This window comes from Apus apus, chromosome 7, assembly GCF_020740795.1.
Source record: "Apus apus isolate bApuApu2 chromosome 7, bApuApu2.pri.cur, whole genome shotgun sequence".
In the NCBI taxonomy this organism is placed as follows: Eukaryota; Metazoa; Chordata; class Aves; order Apodiformes; family Apodidae; genus Apus; species Apus apus.
The window spans coordinates 16864319-16887112 of NC_067288.1; the positions used below are offsets into that span (position 1 = coordinate 16864319).

A 22794-nucleotide genomic window follows, 5' to 3' on the forward strand; every position below is an offset into this window, starting at 1 on the left:
GAGCTGCACAAAAGTGCAAATTAATTGCTGTTCTCCCTCTTGTATATAATTTTATCAAATATTTATAGATCACAATATTTTCTTTACCAGCTTTCCTGAAAAGGAAAGCAATTTGTTACTTGATACTGTTACTAGAGGTAAATACTTTTTTACATGGTTGGAGGTTCTGTATCAAGCCTCATGTGAAGGATGGCAAAAAGGTTATTGTTCTGGTGGTTGGTGTTTTTTGTTTGTTTGGTTTTGTTTGGTTTTTTTTCAGTATTGCACTGTTGTATTGCTGTAACCTGGAGGACAAATTCAGGGAAAATCAGAGCCAGGAATCTGACTTGCCTAATTAACTTCATGAGTGGAGGAAAATATGTAACAAGTGCATTGGTTTGTTCAGTTAACTGTTGAGGTGTCTTTACAGATGACCATCCCAAAGTACTGTGTTTTGTTTTTCACTTGGACCTTTCAAGAATTTTTCTTTCAGTGAAAACAGAGCACTTGTGGTAGCTTTAAAGCTCTTCCAGTCCAGTACTGCAAAGGTGTTACCAGGTGCTTCCAAAGACTTCGAGTGGAACTGACTGCTCCTGGGGGAGGGTGGGCTATTATATTAGATGCTCCACTTTGACTGAATGAGGCTATTGGCTCCTGGAAAGTAAACTGACTGTAGAAGATAATCACTTCAGAGTCTGTTAGCAAGGACTTGGTCTTGATATGATCCTTAATTATTAATGATGGACTCTGCAAGTTCTGGCTTGCTTGTGTTTCAAATTGCAAAGGCAATTTGAAATGCTGCCCCTGGGTGAGTATGGTGCATGGCAGCTTAACTTGGGGCAAGAAGGAAATTATGCCAGTAAAACTTGGAACAATATCCCAACTAACTGAAAGATCCTCTTTGGGAAGATACCTCAAAATACTGCGTTACAGCCACTTGAAATCCGGTGTGAAGAAGAGTATTAGAGGGGACCAGGAGTCTTTACTAGCAGGTAACCATCGTGTAGGAAAACAATGGTCAGAAACTGACTAGAACTTGGAAAAATCATGCACTGATGCTGGCAGAAAGGACAACAGAAACTCAACTGTTAAAGGCAGGGCTCAGTAATAGCTTTGTCCAAAATGTGTGTTCTTGTTGATGGAACTACATGTTTACCTGCTGCCCTAGATAAGAAAGTCTGATTTGTTGTCCTTGAGCAAAGATATTGCAAGTTCACAGTACCACCTCACGGAGACTTTCAATACTGCTCCCATGAAGCCTGCACTGGGCTGAACCCAGTGCAGCCGTAGTGGTCTCGGCAGTAATTGCCTCCAAGCTGTGAAGATGCAACAGTTCGTTGTCGTGTGAACTAGCCTGAACTTGACATGAAGAGCAAGAGATAAAAGAATTGATTATTGAATTAAGTGTGAGTAAATACTTTCCCAAAGGACAGCAGAAAAAATAGAGGAGATGGATTTTTTTCCACCTCCTTCTAGCAAACTGGAGTTTCTGAAGTCACTGGATGAAAAGACAGATACAGAAAATCTCTACAGTGTAGAGTCTCTGTTAATTGTCTTTTCATCAAACAGATGTTAATTGGATGATCTGCAGCAGAGGATTACTGCCTTCCACTCAGAAGAGTCAATTATTAATGTTTAAGCATCTACTTTGAGGCTCTGGAGTTTCTTGGCTCATACTGCATCCAGTCTTGACTTTGTTATGTGCAAGATGCTGGTGTTTCACATATTTGCTGCTGTTTTACTGGTAGCTTTCTGGAATGTCTCTTTCTAAATCAACTAGTCCCCTAGTAAACAGGACTGAAATTCAGCACATCTGAAAAGGAAATGTATTTTTCTTACTGGCCTACCTTCTGCCAGTGCTTAGGGGAATCTTAGGTTAGAGACTTGAAACCTAGAAAAAGCAGACAATTAATGCTATGTTAGTAGGTAATTAGTTATATAAGGTGTTCCAGTGTGTGTTGCCCTGGTGGGACTTATGAATACTTTGGGCAGCATGTGTTTCTAAGGGCTGTTGCTTGAGTGTGTGACTTCTGCATCTCTTGTGGCTGTGAGATGATGTGACTGCCCATGGCTGGGAACTTCCAACACCTGACTGAGGCAGGGCAAGTCCTTGGGCTTGGATATTTTTTTTCTTTTATCTCTTTATTATTTATTTTTTTTTGCAAGGATGTCTGAGGTAGGATAGCAGTTTGTGGAAGCACTTTGTTTTATGAACTGTGTGACAGGCTCATCACCTGAGGTCTAGTGCCCATCTTCCCTAGAGGTGAGGTGCATCCTGTACCCTTGGCACTGTGAGCCATGGTGCTGAAGCCCCAAAGCTCTGACTGAAACAGCTTCTTTCCAATTCAGTAGGGTGTTGAGTGTGACCAGCCCAAGCCATTGATCAGATAAACAATTGTTTGTGACAGAATCCTCAGGTTTATCAATAAAAGGAATGTAGAAAATACTTGCAATTCTTACTGCTTTTGAGAGTTAATTTCTGTAATGGAATCATAAGGCTTTCTTGTCAGTATTGGTTTCTATTTTTTTAATCATACATCAAACTGCTTGCTAGCTAGGCTTCTGCTTCACCCCTATCATATTAGAGCAGGTTGCTAGTGTATTGTAGAAACCAGTTTGTGTCTTCAACATCTGCCTGGTGTTTTGTTCTCTTGGGGAAAATGATAAGAGCCAGTTGCTGGAGCTTCTAATTGTCTCTCTGTTCCACAGAGGTAAAACTTAACAGGAAATCTAGCATATGATGTCTCTTAGTTCTGTGCATTAATATAGAGTTGAATACAGTTGGCGATTAATAGGTGGTTCCACTCCAACTGCTAAGAAGGTGATGCACACTAATGGAGCAGAGCTGGAGCACAAGCTTTTTTGCAAAGTGTTCTGAAAATGAGCTGTTACTTTTGGTGGTCTTGTTCCCTGGAAATAAAAAGCTTTTGCTTAATTGCTTATAGGACTTAAAAGAAGGAGACAAGTAGTGGAAAGGTAGTGAGAAAGTTGCATTAGAAGGAAACAGGCAGGAAGGAGGAAAAGAAAGCTTTCTGAGCCATCTTCAAGGGGAGCATTCAAGTGAGGGAGGCAGGGTGTATAAGAGTTTGGGATCTTATTTTGGGGCCTTCCACTGATGGATAAAACAGGAAAAAGCTGCTGGAGTGGAGGCTGTTTGGCCTTTTATATATAAAGTTCACGGGCAAGGCACCACCTAGTCTTTAATGCTCTGTCTAGGTTTCATGCTGTAATCATTACCAGGATTTCTGAGAAGTGGAGCAGAGACCTTCAGCTGTTATTTTTATCAATTCTCCAGCTCTAAGCAAACATGTGAGTAGCTCTGTATACCTTGGATATGTATGCCTAGTCTAACTCAGTAAATGATCCAGGTACGTAGCAATGTCCATCTGCTCATGAGCTTTAGGTAAATCCCCTTACACCACCTTCTACCTGTGAGTTTGGCTTGTTCATGGCAAAGCTCTGTGTGCTAGATCCTCCCTTCTGGAACTGAGAGGAGCCTCGAGAATTGTGTTGGGTGTGAGGTGGATCTTGTTTGCTTTTTATACCCTGTTTAAGAGAACGGCTGGAAGGAAGTGGCACAAACCTCTGTCTATGCTGTCCTGATCTGGGACAGATGATGGACCTTCCGATGGCCCCTGTCGGCAGCCTGACCCGATCGCCTTCTGCGGCTCTGCGCTGCCTGAAGCTCTCGCTTGCGTGCCCCCTGCGGGGCCGGGCCGGTGTGCGGGGCCGGGCCGGGCCGGGCGGCGCCGGACGGGTTAAGGCGGCGGGGCGGGGAGCGGGCGGGGCGGGCGGTGCGGGGACAGCGCGGAGCCCCGGGGGCGGGCGGTGCGGGGACAGCGCGGAGCCCCCGGCAGCGCCCGCGGGCACGGGCGGCAGCGGCGGGACTGCGGGGCAGGGCTGGGAGCGGCTGCACCGCGGGGCTGGGGGGCTCCGGGGTTTATTAACTGCTTTCATAGTGGCCGGGCAGGACAAAACTTTCTTCTTTAAACTTTATTTATTTTATTTTTTCGGGTAGCGCTGCGGTGCCCGTGCCGAGCCCCTCGCCGGGGCCCCGGGAGCCGGGTCCCGCCCGCGGCCGCGGGGCTTGCGCGGGCTCCAGCGGAGACGCAGCCCTGGGCAACGCGGCTGCTGCAGCTCCGCAGCCCATGCACCGCTCTGGGTATATACATATATAATGCATATATATAAAAGATAGATACTTTCTGCATGTACGCGTGTGGGTTTCTATGTATTTGGAACTCTGGATCCGCGCGTGCTGAGGCCCTGCTCGTAAGTACGTACCGCTGGGGGCTGGCACGGGTCCTTCTGCGAAGTTCTTTTATAAGGCATCATCTTAATCTATGCACTACGCTGAAAAATACAGTGATACTGTTTGCATTCTATCTTTTCGTTAGTTAGCCTGAAGGGAAAAAAATGTGTGTGTGTGGAAATGCACTTTGTGGTACCTTTGTGTTTCCAGAGGTCATGCAGGTAGGTCTGTTGTCCCTTCTGTAATATGAATCTAGAAAAATACTTTTTCTGTTACAGATTGGTGAGGTGCATTGCTGTAGCTTTGTTCTTTAAGCTGTGCAGAGTATGTGGTTTCTTGCATGTTTTTATGGTCTTCTGAGAGGTGTGGAGGAAGCACAGCTGAAGTCCAGTTATGCGGTGGAAGATCTGATTTACAAATTCTATCACTGAAAATTATGTGAAATTAAAAAATAATGGCCCAATTGGTAATGAAGCAGCAGCTCTTATCAGCAACTAGAGCTGAAAGATGTATTTGGCTTTTTGCAGAATGTCAGACTGTAGTTTCGGACAAGTTGGGTTGACTTCTCCCTATCCTGTACTACTGTGACTGTTTAACCATTTTGGAACATCCTCCAGCACAGTCCTTATGCTATTAGATAATGGAATAAAATCTCAGAAGTATAAGGTTTGACATCATAGAGAGCATATTCCTCTTGGGTATTAGTCTTACAGGTTCACATAGCTGGGTTCTACTTTTAAGCCATTAGGTCCAGCTCCGTGTCTCTAGCAAATGTTTCTTGAAACCTACAATTTCTACCAGTTCAACTGAAATGCTTGCTTGCAAACTGGGGCTCTGCATCTGTCACCAGATCAGATAGAGTCAGGTGGCTTGTTTTAGTCAGCAGTAGTGTGATTCAGGTCCTCATATGCTGAAAAGAAGCAATAGAAGTCCACTGGGTTGGGACTGTGCTGAAATAGTCTGTATTCACATTCTGTAGGTTTTGTGAAAGAAAGCTGGTTTGTTTGACTGTAAAGTGGAGCTGTAAACTGGAGCTGATAGAGATCAATGAGAGGACCTGGGTGTTCTGAAGAAACTGAAAACTTAGTTTAGAAGCAGAACAGGTATTTTCTTCTAGGCATGTTTCACAATGTACAGGCTGTTGGAATGGCTTTTAAATACTTTAAATGCTGTGTCTGTTTCCGCATTATAGGATGACCTGCCAGCTCCTTCCAGAACCACACTTAAAGGAGACTAAATGAAAGCTTTGCAGTGAAGTTTTTAGTTTGAACTCCATATATAGACTTAGTAAACCATAATTTCAGAACGTCTTAAATTACCAGAGTCTGAACTCTAAACTTGTGGTAACTAGCAAGTTACTTAGTATCTGTCCATAACAAGTTTCTGCAGTGCATCAGAGCTTTTTAATGTAAAAAGCAATTTAGTGCAGTAGAGCAGCTTTGTACTGAAGTGATTTCATGACTTGGAACCTGAGGTTTATAACACCTTAGTGTAGGTGTCCCTGTGTTTCTGTTCTTCACAGTTCAGCTGCCTATGCCAGTCTGCATAAGCTGGCAGAGGAACAGCACTGTCACATACATGCACAGGGTGACACTTCTGTGCCCCAACAGTGATTTTTAAGCCTCTTATCAGTCTGTGTGTACAGAGCACTGTGGTCTGTGGCTGACGGTGCTGCTTCCTCTCTCTGCAACTTAAATATTTAGTCTTGAGGTTCTACATTTTTGGTAGGTTTAATACTTTTCTTAAGACCCTTTGTTTGTAATATATAGCCTTGGTATATTATGCAGGGTATAAATAAAAAAAGACCTTAGATGTTTCCACCACTGATATGTAAGAGTTGCTAAAGAATTGTCTTGATCCCCTTCACCTGAGTCCCTGCCCTTTTCAGTCCAAAAATGATGATGATGCCATTAAAATGGACTATTACTGGATATGACCAGAACCAGGGTGAAATATGAGCGCTGTTGTGCTTCCCATCAGATGAAACAGGCTTTGAGTGGAAATGGATGTGGCACTCTGCTCTGTATAGTCTAAAAGGTGCTGAAGACCAAGATAATGGAATAATGCAGCTTGTGTGTGCTTGGTTTGAGTTCAGGCAATTATCTGAAATGGGGAATACTGAAGTTACAGAGAAAAAATATAGCCAGACACAACCAGAAGTAAATAAATATGGCCTCTTGATTAAAAATTTACTCATTGAGCCTTATATTTTTTTAATAATAACTTTTCTCCAATTTGTAAAGATGAATTTAAAAAAATTCTTTTTAAGAAGTATATTCTCAGTTCCTTGAAGTGGACCATGTTGCATGCTGTTCCAAATACAGGTAGAACCCACAGAATTTAGAATCATAGAATCATTAAGGTTGGAAGAAACCTTAAAGATCATCAAGTTCCAACCCCCCTGCCATGAACAGGGAACCCTACCACTAGACCAGGTTGCACAAAACCTTGTCCAACCTGGCCTTAAAAACCTCCAGGGGTGGGGCATCAACAACCTCACTGGACAACCTGTTCCAGTTCCTATTAACTTCCTTAATAAAGAAAATGTAAAACAGTTACTTCTGAGTAATTTGTCTCTGTAAAACCTGTTAAATGAATGTCATCTTCCATTGCATCCTCTAATAATACCAGATAAAAATGCTATAGTTTAGATTGAGATATTTGGGCATAACTTGGTGTTCTTGATTTGCATCCATTCCGTTTGTTTCTCTAAATTGATTTTTGCTATCATATCAATTAAGTGCAAAAGACAATTAAAAGTGAACCGGAGCACTTACTTCACAGAACTTCTTCTTACAGTTACATATTAACATTTTTGGCCTCTGCTTTGTTACACACCCTTTTCTGTACTGGTATTTCTTCTTAAGCTGAGGTAACCTGAATGGGTTTCTTGGGTTACTGTGCAATCATTTGGCTCTGTTTTCCTCTGTGGCCATACCTGTATGCAGGGTGTGGAGGGGAACAAGGAACAGATTCCCTTTCTGAACTAGTACTACTTGTATGTATAGCTTGGCTGCCCTGAGCCCTGGCTTCTGCTGCCTGCACCTTCCTCTTGGGAATGAGGTGAGAGAGAGAGCTTTTCAGTAACTAGAAGAATAAAAGCAGCAGTGATGGGTTATCCAGAAGAGGAAGGGGCAGAGGCTGTGTCTGCCTGTGGCATAGGCAGACAGCAGGAGCCCAGCTGTGGGGAGCCCTTGCAGGGGGCTGTGTAGCCTGCAAGCCTCCAGATGTTCCTTTTGAGGTGCTGTATCATGGGGCTGTCTGCTGCTGGTGGGCTAAGTTTAAAAAGCCTAAGCAGTATGTGCAGGTAGACAGTTGCTGCTGCTTAGCGTTTGTCTGTAGTAACAGTTCCACTGCAAAGAGTATTTCAAGTGACTTGCCTCCTTGCTCTGCCACCAATACCTATGATCAGTCAGCATGATAAACTCTGCTTTCTGAAGAGCAGCTTGTGTAAAAAGTTCCAAGATATCTTAAATCTGTATTTACTACCTGGTCTGTGCCACCGGGCCCGGGAGGCCGGCGGGGAGGTGCTGGCAGCTGTCCTGCTCTGCAGGCTGAGCCTGGGCACAGCCTGCTCCTCCGTGCTGCCCCGCGGACCTGCCCGGACTGTACCGGCTTCGCTGTCCCCTTCTGTTCCAGGGTGTATCATTTTGGATGCTGAGCTGCCCTGAGTTTTCTGCACAGAAATCCCTCTGCCAGCTCAGGAAAACCAGCAGTAAACCAGACTGGGATTCTCCCCGGGCAAAACTTCCCCTGCTGCTCAGCCAAGTGAACTTTCAGTCCTGCTATAAGACTTGATAGCTATAGTCCTCCTATACAGGGTCAGTCCTGCTCTCTGAACTTTCCAATGTAGCTGAAAACACAGCTTGAATATTTTCACAGTAGCTCAGTGTGCCATCCCATGCCTGTCTGCTCCTTCCCTGCTGCATTTGCACAGGAGCAGGGCAGAAGCCATCAAAGTCCCCCAGACTGACGCCAACTCTTCAATAAGGTTGTGGCCAATGTATTGAAGCAACTTGGTTTTTAATGGACAGTAAAGAGGCAGTGGGGTGTGCCATGAATCACATTATGGCTTGCAGGCTAATTTGTAATGACCTACTCATTGAAATACTACTTGAGTTTTCCTTCAGAAGTGCCTGCATTAATAATGAGTAACTCAGAGCTGATTTACTGACTGAATTTAATTTTGAATCCAAGTGACTTAAAGGGTGATCTTAATCACAGTTTGAATCAGCAAAATCCTTTATTTAAATTAAATATATTTCATTATAAATATACAGATTTTTAATAACTTTCTTGAAGCAAACTAGATTCTAATTGAGTAACAACTATAAAAGTACATTGGTTTGCAGTGAGCTAAAGCTTTTGTACAGTGTGCTATCTAGGTGATGTTTTATTTTACTGACTATTTAGGTAGCTAGTGTAACATTTTCCTCAATGCTCATCCAAATTCTGGACTTTTATTTTAAGGATGGTGAAGAACATATTCTTACTTGATCCAAGCTGTACTTACACAGAGGATTTCCAAATCAGTTTAGATATACAAATTGTCTTTAAGACAAACAGAGCTCAAGATCTGCTGGATTGGGAAGGATTCCTAATGCATGCTTTTGCATTTGCAAGCAGTTTGACTGAACCAAATCCTTTGAGATATTTTGGAACAGATGATCTATCCCATTCAAAGCTTATGCATAACCAGAGTGGTAGAGAAAGAGACTTTGTCGTCCATCAGCTTCTGATCTTTGTAGCCACTACTGATTAAAGTAATTAAATATATTGAAATAAGAAAAAGAACCCTTTTGACAAGGCTGTGCTTTTGGCACTTGCAAAGTTTTGATGTGTTTCCTTGAGGGTGACTTGTGACAAGCTAATAGCTCAACCCATCTGTAGAATGTGCAATATGTGGTTACTGCTGTCAAGCTTTTGGAGGGCTATAAATCACCGAGTGGCATGTAAGAGGTGAATGGAGATTATTTTTTGCCCTGTCCCATAAGAAATGAGAAGTGTCAAGCTCATGAGAGCGACTTTCAAAGGAAAAGAAGGCGATTCTTCATGAAGTGAGTAGGAGAACTAGGGAGCTCTTTGTTGTGGACTCTAGAAGACTCTGTTGGCTTTATATGGCTGGACCGACCAGTTTAGTTGTTTTTCTGCTATTTCAGTTTGTATTATTTTAAAACTTGGACAAACCATATGTTGCCTGAATCTTCAAATTTTTGTGTACTTATTAAAAAATTCTAAAATATGTAATATTTAAGAGTGTTTTGTTGTTTTTTTTTTTTTTTTTTAAAGTTTAAACCTGCCTTGATTATGATAAACATCTCTGATTTGGCTGCAGAAAATAAGACCTGGAGAAGAAAGTCTTGCAATGTGTGAAACTGTGACATGCCTGGAAATACGGGATATCCTGTCACACATCTCTTGTGCCTGATGAGGACTGGGACAGGACCACTGAAGATACAGCTGCATAGCTCTGTCACAGCTGCACACCTTCCCTGAGGCCAGACTAGTTCTGCTGAGAGGACTTAAAATCAAAGTCTGAAATGAGCCACTGTCTGGAAGGACCCTGACGTTACAAGTGCTTTTTGTACAAACAGCCGAAGTGCTACGTCTCTGCTCTGAGGGACTGGGATGCAAACTAGCTCCAGTTCAGCTACCGCTTTGATGCAGCTTCCATTTGGATATCTCCAGAGTCTGCTCTGTGACCCTGAGACCTCAGCTGGATGTTTTTTCTGCTTGTTCCTGCCCTATCTCCACACCTCAAGACATCTCTTTCAAAACAATTTGTCATTTGAGCTCTGCTGTGCGACTGTGAGTGTTTGTAGTGTGATTATTTTGGTCAAGAATTACTGATCTGTGATTTTTTTGTTTTGTTTTTTTTTGGGGGTAATTACTTCAAGTGAGGATGGGATTTCAACAAGATGAAGTATTTAGAATAAGTTCATAGCTGATATTTTGGATTTCTTTAAGCTCATTCTGCAGATGAGATGCAAAAAACATCTGCAGATTTTACTCTCCTGTCACTTCAAGTAAAAAAGATTCATCTGTTAAGATGATTACACAGTAAGATACAACATGTTCAGAAAGCTTTCCCTATAATTTTCACAGATTTCTTGTTTTCCCCTGCCATCCTTGCCCAAAATGCTGCTTCTATTTGCAGGCTTGTGCTGTAAAAGCTTCACGTCAAGCCCAGCAAGTCCTTCACTGCCTTGGTGGGTAAGAGCATCTGGGCAGAGTTCCCAGTACTCAGCTGCTTTAGTAGCTGTTGTCTGCAGCTCTTCAGGGACTTCTGGTCACTTCCAGACTTCATTTAACTTTTGAGTAATTCCTAGGTGAGAATGAGGAATGCACACACTGCCCAACTCTACCATATTGCCCTGAACAGGGAGCACCAAGGCATTGAATTCTGGTTGACTGTTTATAGTGGATCTGAGTTTCTGAGGCTTTTTTTATTTTTAAATGAAGGGGTCTACTGTAAAATTTCAGTGCAAGGGATGATTTAATTGTTTCCTTCCGCTTCTTGTCCTTAAGTAATTGTTCTTAGTTCTGACTATGTACCAGGATTGTGTGCTTTAAGCAATATATTTTATAAAAGAAGTGGCTGCGTAGGTTCTTCAGGGTACTAAAATGGATGACAATGTCAAGTATTCTGCTTTCATGTTGTCTGCTAAATGTAGGATGGCAACCAAGGAAAAAAAAGACAAAGGAGTAGTTCAGCTAGTTGTTTTTTGTGTTTGGGGTTGTTTGGGTTTTTTTTGTGGTGGGTTATTTTTTGTTTGTTGGTGGGGTTTTTTTTTGGTGTTTTTTTTTGTTTTTAATCACTTTGATGAATATATGAATCACAGAATAGTGCAATTTGATTAAAAATTAGATCATACAAATTTTCTGTGGGACAAATAACATGAGTAGCATAACTTAAATTGCAGAAGATGAACCTTTTTATCTTAAAGCTGAGAAAGAACCTTTAATATAAATGTGGCTTGTTAGCCTGCTGGCGATTCCTTAATTTGCTTTCCCGGAGAGATGAGATATAACTTAAGTAACCACAAGGTGTTAATAGACTAAGTGAACCTGATCTTCATCTGTGATGGACTTTAGCTGGAGAGGTTAAAAGCTTATGTTCTTCTTTATCCTCCTGCCTGTAGCCACTTCTAGTTTTCTTTCTTTCTAGCCCTGCTCAGTCTGTCACTGGCACTCGTGACAGCCTGAGGCTCACAAGGAGCTTTATAAAAGCTATTATAGCTGCAGCTTTGTGTCCTGGTACTTTCTCCCCTCTATCCTTAGAGACAGGCACAAGTTGGCCACTCTGATATCTAAAGTGATTAGGATCTTGTGCCATGGTTGGGTTCCTAGGTTTCGCTGAAACTGTACAATATCTATTAATGAAGACATTGTTAAAACCCTTATTTAGATACTGGCAGCAAATGTGAGAGCTAGTGATGATCAGACACAAACTCTCCCCACAAGGCTGTGAGACCCTGCATGGGATTTGGTCGCCATCAGTAATTCCTGTTGGATCTGCCTGTGTAAATTAGTTTGAGTTCAGTTTAGTTCATAATAAAGGCAGTAAAACTGCCAAGGCAGCTGACATTGACCTCACTGGAGTAGCTGAAATGTGATGTAATCAGGAACACAGACTCCCCCTTCCATCATGTTTCATAGCCCTGTGTCCAAAACAGTGCTGAGTGGATATATGAAAAAAAATCCAGCACTACCCCTGTTGCTGGGGCTTGCTTTATCCTGTGGTTGGGTAGAAAACTGTGTTTTGAAGATAATTGGGCTGTGTGGTACTTGCAGGGCTCTGGGTTGCCAGCCCAATAAAATAATCTCTGACTTTAGAGTAGTTAAATATGTAGAATATATTTTCCCTTTTAAAGCACATTTGCTTAAATCCTGTAGCAGTAAATGACAGGCATGGGCTCAGAATATAGATGCCTGTAGCATCTTATATACATACACTTTTACATTAATTAATATGTAATTGAAAAACAAAAAAACCCACAGTTTTTCCAGTAATAGGCCTTTTCTTCCTTAGTCAGTAAAATGAAAGAGTTATGATTTATGCTTCCCTGTCCTGACTGGATACATTGAAAAATGGAAATAATGATGGGCCTGTGGCTCAAACACGGGATTTCACAGCAAGAATGGCTTGGCTGTTCCTCAGATTTTCTTTGTGACCTCCAGAAAGTCACTTTTAACCTCTTAGTTTCCACTGCCTGTACAGTATGACTGTTAGTGCAAAGGGACTGTGATGGGGTTTTGTAAGCAGGTAAGACTATTAAAAATTCCTGATTCAAGCATCATGTACTGGAGTCTTCCAGTGGACAGAACATCATCTTTTGCATTAACTCTCTGCAATGTGAATTTTTACTGAAGGCCTCCAAATATACATCCTCTCATGTCCTGGTCCCTTCCATCCCTTTTCCCACCTCTCCCCCCCCAAAATTTTTTAAAAGGCAGTTAGGTAGGGTGATTGAAGCAGGGATCAATAGTTGATTTTTAATCTTTTCTTTTTTTTTCCTTCCACTTTTCCTAGGATGCAGGGGCTTTAATCCAGGATGAATGAATGCTACTATGATAAACGCATGGACTTTTTCTATAACAGGACAAACACTGACACGGTAGATGAGTGGACAGGGACACAGCTTATTGTTGTTCTGTGTTTTGGGACATTTTTCTGCCTCTTCATTTTCATTTCAAATTCATTGGTAATAGCAGCTGTGGTCAAGAACAAGAGGTTTCATTTTCCCTTTTACTATCTCCTGGCCAACTTAGCTGCTGCAGACTTTTTTGCTGGAATCGCCTATGTCTTCTTGATGTTCAACACTGGCCCAGTGTCCAAGACATTAACCGTTAACCGCTGGTTTTTGCGTCAGGGTCTTCTGGACACCAGCCTGACAGCTTCCCTGGTGAATCTCCTCGTCATAGCTGTTGAGCGGCACATGTCGATAATGCGGATGAAGATCCACAGCAATCTCACGAAGAAGAGAGTCACCTTTTTAATTATATCCATTTGGGCCATTGCTATTTTCATGGGTGCTGTTCCTACCCTGGGTTGGAACTGCCTCTGTGACATTACCGTCTGCTCGTCCCTGGCACCTATTTACAGCAGAAGTTACTTGGTGTTCTGGAGTGTCTTGAACCTAGTGGTTTTCTTCATTATGGTGGTGGTTTACATAAGAATCTATATGTATGTCCAGAGGAAAACTAACATCTTGTCATCGCACACTAGTGGATCCATTAGCCGTAGGAGAACCCCTGTGAAGCTTATGAAGACTGTCATGACTCTCTTAGGTAAGAGACTACAAATGACTGTGTGCGAGGCTGGCAGTGCCAATGAACTGGGTTTTAGTGTTGGTTTGGTTTTGCTTGTTGTTTTTTTTAAACAAACAAAAAAAACCAGACCCCGTAAACTTAACCAAAACAAAAAAAACATCCCAAGCTTTTAAGTGCTGGAGGTATTGAGACTTCTGTCTGCTTTAGGTAATGAAATAAATGTTGTACCCTGCAGAAATGCAAAGTAAAGGACTGGTCAACACGTAGAACAAGTGTCTCTCTTGTAGGCTGCTTGTTACACAACACAAATGATCTACAGGTTTTTTGCAGGGTGGAAGGATGATACAAAATCACTGGAGAAAAGTGTGTGAAGATTCACAACTGCATAGTAAAACATTTTCAAAATGATCTTCATAAATATCTGCAGAGGGCCCTGAATCCTGTGGCTGGATGTGGCTTTGTTTTCTTTGCATTTCTTCCTCGTCTGTTTCTGAAACATACCAACATCTTCCCCCTGGAAATCCCTAGGGAAAGGAGAGGATGCCTGGTGGGACTGTCACTTTGGCAGAGATTTGCTTTGCAAGGAGAGAATTCACCTTCATTCTGTGAAGATTGTGTAGTGCAAAATATTTGCAGGTGCTGATGTAGTATGGCCTTGGATCTCTAGATTGTAACATGAGACTTGACCTGGATTCTGCCTTGGAGACACTGTTGATATTGGGGCAATTCAGATCACTTCCTCAGCTAGTTGTGATGTAGCTTCTAATTAAATTAGAGATTCACAGAGCAAATGCTTGATTGTTGGAACAAAATACTAACCGTAGCAGTGTTTTTCTCAGGAAGACTTGAATCTGAGTAAGATGTTTTCTGGAAGCCAGGCATCATGTGGGAGTGTGAGGTTAAGAGTTGAACTTGGTGATCTCAAAGGTCTTTTCCAACTAAAACAAAAGAATTCTAAGATCTACCACAAACTCTTGTGTCAGTGGAATTGCATCTTGGCATGTTCCTCATATCAGTTCTCCACATTTTGACTCTGAGAAGCTTCTTAGAAATTTCTAGGAATGAGAATTCATTTTTTTTTAAACAGTTGGAAATGTGCATTTCTGGCCAAGTCATTCAAGCACGCTGTGCAAAATATATTAGAAACTGTATAGCATGTTTTCTGGGCTTTCCAGTTACCAAAGGAGTCACCAAGTAACTAAAGTGATTCTTCCTAAGTTCTGCTTACATCCACTGATGCAACAACCCGCAGTTATACATAGCGTGTAGATTTTGCCCAAGGCAGCTTTTAATGCCTTGTTCCAAGACATCTGAAAATACTTTGCAGCACACACCTGGTACAATCTTAACTAAAAGTGATTCCAAGATACTCTGTTGCTGGATGAAGTATGATGAGAACCCGAGTTCTTGTTGAAGTGTTGGTTTCATGGGAGATTAAGGACAAAATCTTGCTGTGTGCAAGAAGGCTGCATATAGCTGGGTGCTGCTGGCATGCTGCTCCTCATGTCTGCCTCCACCACCCTTCCTGGGGAGCCTGGATCTGTGGCCAGCTGTCCCTCTAGGAAAACATCACTGTTGTTTCTGGGTGTTTCCCTCTTGTGGTCCTACAATTAAGAGTTGGGGGAATCTAGGTTTCAGTGTGACTTCATGGAGTCATGGTGATCAAAGCTGCAGATGGCTTTTGCACCACCCTTTGGGCTTAGATAGCCCCTTCCAGAGGCTGGATCTCAAGTCTCTGACATCTGCCTTTTTCTACCATAAGCCAGGTTTGGAGCAAGGCTTTCCCTTTGGCATGCAAAACTGTACGAAATTATCTGGGTGAAAGTAGAAGATGTGAAACCTAGCAAAAGGGGCAAGGCTCCTCTTTGGCTGGCATTGTGACACAGTCCTAGCTAAGCCTGTCACTGCAGCTTTGAAGAAGGGTGGCTGCAGGTGTGTGGGTATGTGATTTTCAGGTGGTGTGTGGTAGCTCCTCTGAATTTGGCAGTGAGATTCATGCTGAAATAGAAGCTTTGGGCTGGGTGATTTTCACTTTCAGTGAATTTATAGTTTAATTGGTAACTTGCTGTTTTAACTCGGGTGCACATGTGGCACAGGCATCTGGAAGCTACTGCATTTGTGTTTTCCTCAGCCTTGGCATGCTTGGGGACAGCTTTGATGTGCAGAGTTTTATTACATGATACTGCCAGAGCATCAGTAGTGCTTCCAGGTACACAATAATTCATTTGCAAGCAGAGATGATGGAATCTACAGGAAAATTTGTGTTTAAATCTAATGGAAAATCCTCAAACTGACACTGAGGTATTGTGACACCTGATTTTCCATTATCTGGTGGGAAGACTCAGAGCTGTTCTTCTGATTCATGTTGCAGCAGGCTGTATTTCATGTAATTTCTGTGAATTTTAGAGAGTCCCAGAATTTAAGTTCTTTTTAGAGTGTGGCACTTTGTCAGGGAGAGGAGCTCCAATGGGATCAAAAGGCTGCAAACAAGAAAATCACCAAAGGGCAAGGGCAAAGGTATATATTTATGCTTAACCATGGTTCCCTCTGAAAGCTCTGTGGTAAAAATAGAAAAATCTGAGTGAGGCAGCAAGTCTGAGCTGTGCCTTACTGTCATCTCTGCGGTGCTAAGAGCAGGGCGTGAATTGCCTGTGTTGTCTCCATGCACAGCAAAGTGTATTTTTGATGGATCAAAGCAACAGCCCTATGAAAGCATTGCCCAGTGACTCCTACACTGTCACTGCGTTGCCCCCCTGTCCTTGTCTGCATCATGGGGCGGGGGAATGTGCAGAGAGATGTCTGTAGAACTCTTTTATCTTCTCTTACTTTGGCACTGATACCTTTTAGGATTTTGCCTGTATAGATAGACAGGGATGTATCTATCCTAGGATTTCACAGACTAATTGAGCCTGCAATCTCGGGGTTTTGTTTGAAGGAGAAATTTCTCTGTCTTTTGTTAGATGTGGCATTGGGGTCTGCTTCCTTTCCTGCTGGCTTCCATGAACCCAAGGTTGGACCTTGCATGCTCTGTGGTACAAGTGGTCAAAATGTTTTCAGCACTTGTTCTAAGGAGAGTTGATTACCATCCTTATTTCTGCATGGAGCTGGTGTGTTGTCAACTTTGCTAGTGACCCTTAGTGGCTAGTGAAACTCCCTGTCCAAATACTTACTGTGTTGTTGTCTGGGTGGTCTGGTTCCAGTGCTTGTTAAAACACATGGGATTTGCTGGTGAACCCCAGGGCAATCAACCAGTACAGTGTTTTCTTCATTGTAGACTGTAAGGGAGAGTTGGTGTTGCAACTGCTTACTCAGCATGCTGGAGCCAAACTAGCGTGTAGGGATAGAGAAAACAAGTGTTGTGGTAGCAGTTTGCAGCTCCTGATGCCAGTGGGCAATGGAGGAATGTTACTGATGTTAACCAGCATCTCAAAGCTAACACCATGAAATTAGTACTTAGCATCACAAAGATCTTGGTCCAGCAGAGTAGAAAATACAGTTTCTGAAAGCAGTGGTCTCTTGCCTTCCTGTTCTGTACAATATTGCCTAGAACATAGTAAATCAGTGGAATTTTGTCTGGGCTCCAGGAGCATAGATTTGCAGCAAGATCCATGGTACCTTGTCCTGGATACATTTTCAGCATTCCTGATGCTAAGTAAGTGACGTGAATTCTCCTTATACACTGCTATGGCCTGCCCACCAGATGTGTCCATTAAAATCCTCGATGAGGAGGAGTGTCCAGTGCTACTGGGAGCAGCCCCTGTGCACAGCACAGTCAGTCAGATGCCTGTGGTACCACCAAATCCCAGCTCCAGCACTGCCTGGGTCCTGCTGTGGGCCAGGCTGCCCTGATGCTGTTTGCACAGCTCCCGCTTTTTTTTTTTTTTTTTTTAAAAAAAAAGCTGGTCTTGTTTTCATGCCAAAATTGTTGAACAGATACTAGCACCCCCAGGAGAGCTTTTTAGCATGTAGCTGCTATTATCCTTATTTGTTTGATTATTTTCCCTAAGCCCCGGACAAGGGGAAACTCTGCTGTTATAAGTGATTTCCTCAGTCTGTTGTTCAAATTGTGACTGTTGAGCAGAGTTGTAATTTTCTATTTCTGTATGTCAGATGGCAATTGTGGCTTGTGTTAGGTTAGTATTACCATGCACATGGCTGCTCCTTCCTCGGGCTGAGGGCGAGGGATGACAGGCTGTGGGGCAGGGAGAGGCATGAGGGCAGAGGGGGCAGCTCAGGGCCCTCCTGAACCTGTGGTCCAGGGCTGCAACGTGATGTGCCCCCTGCCCACACCCCTGCCTTTGTGTCAGGGATGTGTGGTAACATGGAAAGATGCAATATTGAACTCCCTTCTGAGCTGTGGTTTTTATCCCTTCTTCATGTTGTCTTCACTCTGTGTCAGATCTCTTCTCCCTTATTCCCCCTTTCTTTAATTTTCTTCTTCTTTTCTTGAGGGGCTGGTGAGGGAGGAGCATGTTATCCTGCTTTGTCTCTTTCAGCTTTTATTATCACCAAATGCAGTCTCACTTTTTCCTCACAGGGGCTGTTGCCATTCCTGCCTCGCAGCTGGAACATGAGACATCTGCTTCTCCTGGGCTTGTCCTGTGGTTTCTTGCTATGTTTTGGGGAAATGCCTCTCTTGCAGCATTTTCTTATTCCCCCATCACTACACTCTTACTTCCTCATCCTTTTTGACTTTTTTTTTTTTCTTTTTCCTTTTTTCTTTTTATTCTGTTCTTTGCTTCATTTATTTGACCTGACTGCTACATTCTTTGGTTCATCTTCACTAACATATATTTGTTTTGTTCTCTCTTTTCATTTGCAACTAAACTTGTTTCCTGGATCCAAGTAGCTGGGTCTCAAGCACCAAGCATGCACAGCCCAGGAGAGAGCAGTGGAGAGAGGTAGGCTGCTCCTCTGAGAGCAGTGCTTGTGTGTTGCAGGCAACCGTGTACATCCTACATGAGCTGTGAGATTTCCAGCCAGGACGTGTTTAAATTAGGTGACTTTTGTTTTATGATTTGGCAGTGTGCCCATAGCTCTGCAGAGTCAGCTGTAGTGTGGCAGAAGGCATGTCTCTCTGGAGCTCATTGTGGCAGTGGTGGAAGCAGACCACATGGGATCTTCTCCTTCAGCATATCAGAGATGAAGGGAAGGAAGGCTGTGTTCACAGTGCCAGTTCTATACTTGTTAATGCTCCAGAGATCTAGTTTATTTATCGGTGCAGATAAATCACTGTTGTGATGACCCTACCCTGCCTGTGTTTGAGCTGAGGCTGGGAGCAGCTGGGTTCTTGGTCCCTGCAGCCTTCTGAGAGCTGCCTGCCTTGTGGTCAGGGCTTGGTAGAGAAGCTCTAGTAGATATCATTTTGCTACTGTCATTAGAATTTTGTCCTCTTCTCCTGTTACCATTTTTGTGTAGAATTTTGATGAACCCAATGATCTTGTAAGATGCAGAAAACCCCAAACTCCTAGTGGTTTGAAGTCTTTTTTTGTCTTCTTTATTTTAGGTGCCTTTGTTGTCTGCTGGACTCCTGGTCTGGTTGTCTTACTACTTGATGGTCTGAACTGCACCTATTGTGGAATTCAGAATGTTAAAAGGTGGTTCCTTCTCCTGGCCCTGTTGAACTCTGTCATGAATCCAATAATTTATTCATACAAAGATGATGAGATGTGGGGCACCATGAAAAGGATGATTTGCTGCTCCTCTGAGGATAAGGGTCAGGAAAGACGCTCGTCACGGATCCCCTCGACAGTTCTTTGCAGGAGCACAGACACCTCGGGGCACTACATTGAAGATGGCATTATTCAAGGGACAATTTGTGGAAAAGGAGATCTTAGTGAAAAAGGAAACTCCTGAGCTCTTCAAGGGACTGACTTGACTGGATAAGGAGAGGGGGAAGGGAAAGGTTTTGTAAGAGAAGATTGACTGGCAAAGCTGGTAAACAATATATCCACTTCGTTCCAGAGCCTAAACTCCAGTGTTAACAAAAGTTCTTATAAATAATTGCCTGATGGAAAAACACTTTGTAATGAAGAAAACTTTCTGTGCTGCCGCCTTGCTCTCTTTTTTTTTTTTTTCTTTTAAGTACATAATTTTTTTTTTCCATATGAATGGAATAAATACATCACAGAGACTTCTTGTGCATGGAAAAAAATTGTAAGCAACGTAGTGAGACCCTCCTTAAGCCCCTACAGAGAGAATAAACCTGCCTTGCTGTGGAGGTTTGGCATTCATCGAGGATTTATGCTTTGACCAGTTTTTGTGCATCTTGAGGAGGATCATTCATAGGCTTGGTTGTACAGAATCGTGACTTGTTTTCTTGGTTTTTGAAGTTCATGAAATTGTTCATACTTAAATTCTTTCCTCCTCTTCCTTGTCTTTGTTTCAAAATAGGTAGTTTGATGGTATATTAAAGCTGTGCCAGAAACCTGGCTATGATGGGAAGCCCAGACCAGATACCAGTGTGCATGAGTATTCCAGCTGTGGATTGTCGGGATCTGAGGGTACAAAAAGCACAACCCCCCTTGTTACTTCCATAGTGGAGTGAATTCTGCAAGGAGATACATTGCACTCTCTGCTGCTATTGAGCAGGCAGACACAGGGTGGGTTAACAGAAGAGCAGTGTGGCTGCATTCATTGTGTTCATTTCTTCTGATAACATCAAATGGGTGTGCTCACCCCTCTTTAACTGCTCTGCCACTGAGAGAAATTAAATCCAAAACTCTGTTTTAAGAGGGCGAACTTTTAAGGGAAGTTTAAATACACATATATACAGCTTCAAGCAAGCTATTTAAAATAGAAATTAATTTACAGGAAAAAAACCTGAAACCAACCTAAACCCCTACAAGAGTACAGTGTGCATTGATTGTCTGACCTTGTCTAGACCAAATTTCACCTCTGATTTGCAAGCAGATCTTCCTGGAAGGTACTTGAGAAAAAAGCCATGAAACAGCAAGCAACGAAGGGCTTTCAGCATGGTGACTAATCAAGTCTAGTGTTGATGCAGCCACAGCCCAAAAAGCTGAGGTTTTGATGTATGGAGTATTCTCTAATGGAGGACCCAGCAATTTTAAAAAGGTTTTAAATTTAAACTTTTGAATTAAAATTATGAATGTGGGTTTCTTAGTACTCTAAAAACCTGGCTCCGGCTGTCTGGTTTCAACAGCAGTGAGCTCCCTGCTACTCATCTCAGTTTCAAGAGGAATTACCTTCACTGTGTCCTACAGAAAGTCTGAACCCTGGTGTTAAAGCAGGTGACCACAACCAGTGGTCACTTTGGAAAGTTTTGACCGTTTGGAATTGTCAGAGAACAACACCAAGAGCATACTGTATGAGACTGAAAGATAAACTGTGGTTTGGGCAAATTCTTCCTTTGTTGCAACTTGCATGTGGATATCTGGACTAGGGTGGTAAGAACAGAACCAGCACTTGGCTCAAAGGCCAAGCTGCAATTTTGTAGAAGGCACGAGGGGGATTTCATAGCAGGCTTTAGCTTAGAAACACAGCAAATCCCCATTCAGAGAGCTCTCCCATAGCACCAGTGACCTGGTAGGGATATGGCCTAACATTTCAAGGTAGATGCTGTATTTGAGTAATGCTAAAAAGGTTTACACATGTTGCCATTATAATGCAATGTTCTTGTGCAAATACTACTTCATTAGTGTGGTGTTTTGAAAAATATGTCCAGTGGTGCTTTCTAGAGCCAGTGGCATTGCAAAGGTATATCATGCAAGTGTTCCTGTCCCTACAGCTGTCTGCAGTGTGCAGTTTGTGTTAACTAGGCTGAAGCTCCATATACAAAGTAGTGGAAAATAAAATGCTACTTCAAAATGAAATGCCTGTTTTGTTTCCTCTTTGGATGGTTAGTGAGCATTACCTGGCACTACAACCAGCACTAAATGGCTGCTGTTACTGATTTCCGTAGATCCATCCAAGCTAAAACTGATCAAACTGCAGATAAAGACAAAGATGGGCAAATGTTTTTTCATGTTACCATGGGGTGATGGTTGGGGGGGACATGTTTTAATAAAACGTTCATGTTTGCTAGCAATACTAGACAGTGTGATACTCAGTTGAATCAGACGCTGACAAGAGCTTGGACGAGATGTGGAACATCTGCAGCAGAGGAGAAAAGAAGGTCTCTCCTGCAAAGCTTGGGAGTCAGGCTGCAAAATAACTACATGTGGATGATTTTTCCAGGAAAAGGTGACTGTTGTAAAGGACTATGTTGATTGTGGAGCACTTCCTACAGTGGACTCCTGGTCTGGATTAAGATGTGAGAGGTACCATCAATCATTCTGCTACAAGTAAGTGGAAGGTAACACTTGAGGTCTGCCCTCTTATTCTTTCAGTTGTCTTGTTTTTAAAAAAAAGACAACAAAACAAACCCCAAAACAAACAAACCAGCCCCCAAAACTTGCAAACTGGTGCTCTGTGAACAGTGTTAATTGCAGTGACATGCTCTCTATTTCAGCATGATGCTTCCCTTACAGCTGCTACCTCATTTTCTACTACTATAAATTACAATGTGACATGACTGAACAGGAAACTGATCCTGCATCAAACTTTCCTACAAACTGCTGCAGCAGAGGCTGTGTAATGTTTCCTATATAAAACTGTCTAAACATCCAGCTACTCAGTAGTGAGGAATCACTCCTTAACTCCATAAACATTTATCAGAATAGTTTGTCTCAAGGAAAACATTAAAGCACTATTTGTACTTTAGTTAAAAAAAAAAGAAAAGAAAAAAAAAAAGGACAGTTGGTGAAGGGGAGGTTTGTGGGGTGTCCCTGTTGCCTTTTTCACTGATATCCCAGAAAAACAGCTACCAAGTTCTGTCGACTGCATGTGGCTGCTCCTGTTTGGTTGCCAGCATACAGATGTGTGAGATGAAATTCATTCTTTTGGGGGAGTCTTCAGGGTGAACACTGACAGAAACCTGAGTACATGAATTCTTGGAAGGCAGAGGAAAGCAAGGGTAGGGTTACCATGAAGCTGGATAGTTCAAAGGTTTTGTCCTGGTGATGCTGGAGGCCTTTCTGTGTATGGGAGAGGGTTTAGAGCTCCTGAATTGCCTTAAGTATCAAGCAGATAGTTCTAATACAGGATCTTCAGAGCACTTATGGTTTGAAAACTTTTGAGATGTTCTCCTTTTCCCCTTTGCAGCTGCTTGTCTCCCAAAGTTGCTCTTCTAGTTGATCAATGGGTCCAGGAAGAAATGCTCCATGGCTTTTCCCAGGGCAAAGATGTATGGTCTGTCTTCCATGATTAGCTCCCCCATAAAGCCTGTG

The 22794-nt window shown here is 42.6% G+C and overlaps 1 protein-coding gene across 4 annotated transcripts; it reads left to right on the top strand.

Moving 5' to 3' along the window:
- The first annotated feature begins 3898 nt into the window (after positions 1 to 3898).
- LPAR3 (lysophosphatidic acid receptor 3) lies at positions 3899 to 21319 on the top strand. Of its 4 annotated transcripts, none has more exons than XM_051625579.1 (4): positions 3899 to 4255; positions 9521 to 10039; positions 12765 to 13522; positions 19011 to 21319. In XM_051625579.1, exons 3-4 carry the CDS (start codon positions 12787 to 12789, stop codon positions 19358 to 19360), a joined length of 1086 nt encoding a protein of 361 aa, XP_051481539.1. In that variant the 5' UTR covers positions 3899 to 4255; positions 9521 to 10039; positions 12765 to 12786; the 3' UTR covers positions 19361 to 21319. The 4 variants fall into 4 exon arrangements, with proteins under 4 accessions (XP_051481539.1, XP_051481540.1, XP_051481541.1 ...); XM_051625580.1 differs by having other exon boundaries at positions 9567 to 10039; XM_051625581.1 differs by having other exon boundaries at positions 3899 to 4251.
- The last annotated feature ends 1475 nt before the right edge of the window (positions 21320 to 22794 follow it).

Excerpts from the sequence above, each read along its gene's own strand:
- LPAR3 (XM_051625579.1), top strand. The coding sequence starts at position 12,787 with ATGAATGAATGCTACTATGATAAACGCATGGACTTTTTCTATAACAGG. Across the intron at positions 13,523-19,010 it reads GACTGTCATGACTCTCTTAG|GTGCCTTTGTTGTCTGCTGG; the intron begins GTAAGAGACTAC and ends TCTTTATTTTAG.